Below are 5739 nucleotides of genomic sequence, written 5' to 3' on the forward strand. Positions count from 1 at the left end.
CTAGTATATATATATATATATAATTATCTAATGTGTATTTGTGAATATTTTTATAGGTTCCGGATTCGCGTCAAAAGCATATTTTGGATCTGGGCTATTTCAAATGAAGATTAAGCTACCCGACAAGGATTCTGCTGGTGTTGTTACTGCTTTTTATGTACTCACGAAAACTCTAAATGTTTTTGTTAATTATTTTCTCCAAAAAGGTTTAAAAAACCACAGTGAAGGTGATTAAAATGATAAAATACATTTCAAAAAAGGTCATCCAAAAAAAAGACAACTCTATGAGGCAAGGTGGTGCATGATTGGTTTGAGCTTGGCTCCAAAGGTCAAAAGTACCAGGAGATCTCAAGTTCAAATCAAATGAGAAATACAAATCCCCTTATGGCCACGGAGGTTCAAACGCTGTGACTCCAAGCTATCTGCAAAACAGGTGGTCGTCCTAGGATTAGTCGGCTCACATAGCGGGTTGGATATCCAGGTTAATTAAAAAAATGGTAAAATACCTTAAGATTGGATTACAAAAAACTAAATTTCCTTAAATACCAAATCGGGAACAAAAATGATTGCAAACTCCCAATTATAACACTAAAAACCAGTTACAGTCTGTATTGGTTGAACCTTTTTTACCCTAAAAAATCGATTCGTGTTCCACATCTTTATACATTATACTGCTTGGTTTAATTTAATATGATGGTTGATGCAGCTGAATACAAATGTGGGCGGGCACGATGAGTTAGATTTCGAGTTTTTGGGAAACAAACCAGGCAAACCCATAGTTCTACAAACAAACGTATTCACAGATGGCGTTGGTGGGAGGGAGCAAAGAACCCGTCTTTGGTTTGATCCAACAGCAGATTTCCATTACTACAAACTGTTATGGAACCAACATCATATTGTGTAAGCACTTATATTGCTTACAGGCCCGTTTTTGACATTTTTTAGGCCCTGAGCGAGATATAAAAAGGGGCCCTCGATAAGTACGATATTTTTTTAATATATTGTTTTTATCATCAGAAATAACATTGAATTCATATAAAACCGTTTTTCCAAGTATTCCTGCTGCAAAATCAATAAGTACTAGTTTCTAATATAATATTATCTACTAGAACATTTTTATGTAGTATCGGTAATTTGTTTCATCATCAAAAACATTCTATAATATACTTTTGGTACATAGAATGACATCATTTGAGGTCGCAAAGTCAATTCTTCTGATTTCCGAGTGACACTACGTAAATCAATGTAAATAGGTTGGTTTTCCATGTCCTCATGTTAATGTTTTTAACATCATTTTAAACTTTTATATTATGTTTTCGAATTTGAAAAGATTAACACAATTTTAAACTTTTATATTATGGTTTCGAATTTGAGAAGGAAAGAAAAAAATCAGAAAGGAAAAGAAAAATAAAAGAAAGAAAGAAAAATAAAGTTTTTTATTGGGTTAAATGCATGAAATAACAACCTACTTTCATAAAAAAAATTATTATAACATTCTACTTTTATTTTTCTTTATTACAGCAATGTATTTTCAAATTATTTTTTATTAAGACATTGTACTTTAAAAAATCTACCCATAATAGCAATGGGTAACCTGTTACCTTTTAAAACCGGTTAACCCTTTGACTTTTTTGCTTGTGTGGCTTTAATGAGGTGATGTGGATGCCACATCATTTTGATGACTTAACTAAAATTAAAATAAAAACTTATTTCAAATTATTATTAGTGATTTTCATTTTTCATTGCTATGATCTAAAAAAACATTTAATTTTTTTACTTTTTCTTATTAAGTTGCATTCAAATTAAATATTCTTAGAATAAAATATTTATTAAATAAATATGAAACATTATTTTCGAGATATATTTTGTTTGTAAAAAAAGTAACTTTTCCTATTTTATGTTGTTCAAATAAATACATATCTTTTAAAGTTCTCTTTAAAATATTAACGAAATAAATTGTTATCTATATTTTTTAATATTGTTATATTAATAAATAATTCAAAAAAATCTAATTAATTTAATATATTTATACGTCAAGTAAATTTTTTTTGAACAAATATAATATATTATTTAAAAGATAATATTTTTTGGTAAAAAAATGAACAATTCTTATTTTCATTTTTTCAAAAGAACATTGTGTTCTACTAGTTTTATTGATATTGATATATTAATGAATAATTTAGAATTTTTTAATTCATTTAATACATTTATTAAATAACATATAAAATATCTAAATATTAAAATTAAAAATATAGTGTTTAATAAGAACTAGTAGATGCTATAAGAAAATAATTTTGAAAGTACAATGATATGGCAAGAAAGTCACATCACTATAGTACATGTGGACAGCCTACGTGGACAATGAGATGGCATAAAAACCTAGTATAATGGGTAAATTTAAATCAAAAGGTTACCCAATGCTATAATGGGTAAATTTTTCAAAGTACATTGCCCTAATAAAAAATAGTTTGAAAGTACATTGCTGTAATAAGAAAAACTGAAAGTACAATGCTATAATAAAGAAATTTATGAAAGTAGATTGCTATTTTTTACATTTTGCCCTTTTTTATTTGTGTTTTTAATAGAGAAGAGAGCGGAACGAAAAATAATGAAGTAACAATAAAATTTGATATAATTTTTTTCCTTTTCCTTAAAAAATCTCGAGAATATAATATTTTTCATCCCCTATTTACTTTCATCTCTTTCCTACGTAAAAGAATATTCAAGAACATAGGGTTAAGGTTAAAACAAATTTTTCTGTAATCATCGATTATATAAATTAAAAAACTCATGTTGGTGATAGTTTAAAATTTTATTCTTCTTTTAGAGATAGAATATTACATACGATTTATACACTCAATATTAGATTATAAAGAATAACTATGAAAAAACAATTATAGTTTTATTATTCTAAATATAGATATAAGTTGTACTGTCTTATATAGTTGGTAATTTTTTCAAAAAATTAGGGTTTTGTTAACTAATAACAAGAAAATCTATCATAATTCTAATATAAAAATAGAATTCACACGAGAATGGAACAATCAAAAGAGTCGATGAGAGATAAATTATGGAGAATATATCAAAGTTTTTGAAGCAAATAGTTTTAGACGTCGGGTTTAGATAAAAAAAACTTAGAAAAACATTAAATAATATTATATAATGAACGACAGATAAACCTCTTTATGTATTTTTTTCTCCAATATATTTAATCCATACTTGTTTGGGTTTTTAATAGTTAATGTAGTACCAAAATCTTTTATTGTCATATTAGATACTAATTTTTTTATGTGTCTTATATTTACTAATTTTTTTTGAACTACTATTATATATATTAAAAAAATTTGGGCCCCTAATTTTTATGGGCCTTGGGCGTACGCCCGGCCCGCCCTCCCCCAGGGACGGCCCTGATTGCTTACTATTTACACGTATTTGTAGCATTTTATAAAAAGCTCTAAACCCATCACATGTTTTTCGGTTCAACCCACAGTTTTTTCCCTTTGAGTTGCATTTTTCTACAATGTCCAACAAAATGGGAACATCTGTAAATTGCCAATCACTAGCAATTTTCATATGCTGCCACAAATGGATTATAAAATTTATCCAAAGAGTCTTTGGCCTAGCGGTACATAATCTTTGGTCTCCTAGGAGGGGGTCAGGGTTTCAAACCTCATCAAAGGTGAGGATGGTGTGTAGGTTTATTTGTTGCATTCATCTTAAATATGTTGTCAAATAAAACCTAATCTCTTGAGCTTTTTTTCTTCAGATTTTTTGTGGATGACATACCAATAAGGATACATAAGAACAATAAGCTCAAACATGACGTACCGATAAGGGTATTAAAGAAGAACAGGTTGAAAGGTATAGGGTACCCTAAAAGGGCAATGCAAGTGGTTGTGAGCTTATGGGATGGGTCTGATTGGGCCACCGATGGAGGTCAAAGCAAGGCCAATTGGTCCAATGAACCATTTCAGGCCCATTTTCAAGATTTTAACATTGATGGGTGTCCTTCGATACCTACCGTGCCTAATAAGGATTGTTATTCTTCACGGTACTGGTGGAATCGTAAAAATTACCGACAATTAAATCAACGTCAACTCAAAGCTTATGAAGATGCGAGAAAAGTGTATATGAATTATGATTATTGTACTGATAGGGGTAGGTACCCTATCCCTCATCCAGAGTGCACTGAGTGAAAACCTCTTTAGCATTTTTATTAATAGTTTGGATTGGAATGGGTCGGACCGAACTTATACAAATTATGATTATTGTACTGATAGGTGTGTGTACCATATCCCTCCCCCAGAATGTCTTGGGTGATAATCAAGGGGTAATTTAGTAGTTTTATTAGTATATGAGCTATCATTTTTACTGGAATTTTCCTTCTCATCATAAGTTACTTTCTCACTGGAACCCAATCTCTCTCTCTCTATCTCTCTCTCTCTCTCTCACACACACACACTTGCACACACATTAAGAAGAGATCTCCACCCCAATCAGATGCACCAGATCTATCTTGTATCAAGCACAATAAAAGTGTTCAAGAGTCTAGATCCCTTCTTAAGCTTCTCAACTTAACTCCTATTCTCAAACGATTCATCATCATCATCACACATACACACACACACACACATATATATACACATAGATATATGGTTAGATTTAAGGGAAAACGTAAAATAAATGGAAAACCGGAAAACAACGAAAAAACGGATGAAAAAGAATATATCAATAGGGATGTCAAATTAACAAGAAAAATATGATCATTTTTTTTGTGTAATTTGTTTCGCTCGAATTTTGTTTTTTTTTCTGTCTTTTTTCAAACAAAAAATATGGGGGTTTGAGATTTTTTTTAATTAAAAATATAATATTATAACCACCCAATTAATCACATCCATTTGATTATCCAATCAAACGGTTGATAAAGTGCTTTTTAGTTTTTCATTTACTTGAGGTTTTTCTCTCATACGTAGATTTAATTGTTTAATCTTATGAAATTTTTTCATGAAATTGTTTAATTTTGTGAAATTGTTTCATATAATATTTTTTTAATGAATTTGTTTCATATATGGTTATAAAATTTTAATGAAAATGTTTCATGTATTTTCCTAAAATTAAAATAATAAATATGATAATATCCATGATTAACACCATTCACAATAAAAATGGTTAATCAATCTCTCATAATTACAAAAAAATGAACAAAATGAAAAATTATGATTGGTTGAATGTGGTTTTCACAGTTTATACAAATTGAATGGTTTTTATTTGAACGCTCCTATATATATATATATATATATATATACTAGTTGTGTACCCGCGCAATGCGGCGGGAGCCATGAATTTTAACGATTTTGAAGCTCCACTGGTTTTATAAAATAAGATTTATCGATGATATAAGTTACACTTGGTCTTTACATATTAATACAATTTGAGTAAATAAGAGTTATGGTTCTAATTACAGACAATTGATGAAAAAATTTGTATGATAGTTTATAAAATCCAACATATTTAAACGACTCCACAAATGTGTTCGATTTACACCAAGAGCAAAAAAAAAAAAAAAACTTGAGTATTAAGGTAAACATTTAAAACCAATAAAGAAAACTACAAATTTGACAGATCATAAGCTATGAAAAGACAAAAAAAGATGGGTTTTAGAATAATGGTGTAACTTGTTAAAATAAAAATGTATTTTTTAAACATGTTTTAATTGATATACGATTATGTATGTTAATT

General features: G+C 28.8%; 1 protein-coding gene across 1 annotated transcript in view; it reads left to right on the forward strand.

Annotated features, from left to right (window-relative positions):
* Window positions 1-4196, forward strand: part of LOC112517622 (xyloglucan endotransglucosylase/hydrolase protein 2-like) — a 6310-nt gene extending 2114 nt beyond the window's left edge. Inside the window, exons 2-4 of the mRNA XM_025124969.1 lie at window positions 57-157; window positions 707-900; window positions 3767-4196. Of these exons, the coding sequence (XP_024980737.1) occupies window positions 57-157; window positions 707-900; window positions 3767-4196 (725 nt within the window). The remainder of the gene's footprint in view (window positions 1-56; window positions 158-706; window positions 901-3766) is intronic.
* Window positions 4197-5739: the final 1543 nt, after the last annotated feature.

Source organism: Cynara cardunculus (assembly GCF_001531365.2).
Source record: "Cynara cardunculus var. scolymus isolate 2C chromosome LG 9, CcrdV1, whole genome shotgun sequence".
NCBI classification, from domain to species: domain Eukaryota; kingdom Viridiplantae; phylum Streptophyta; class Magnoliopsida; order Asterales; family Asteraceae; genus Cynara; species Cynara cardunculus.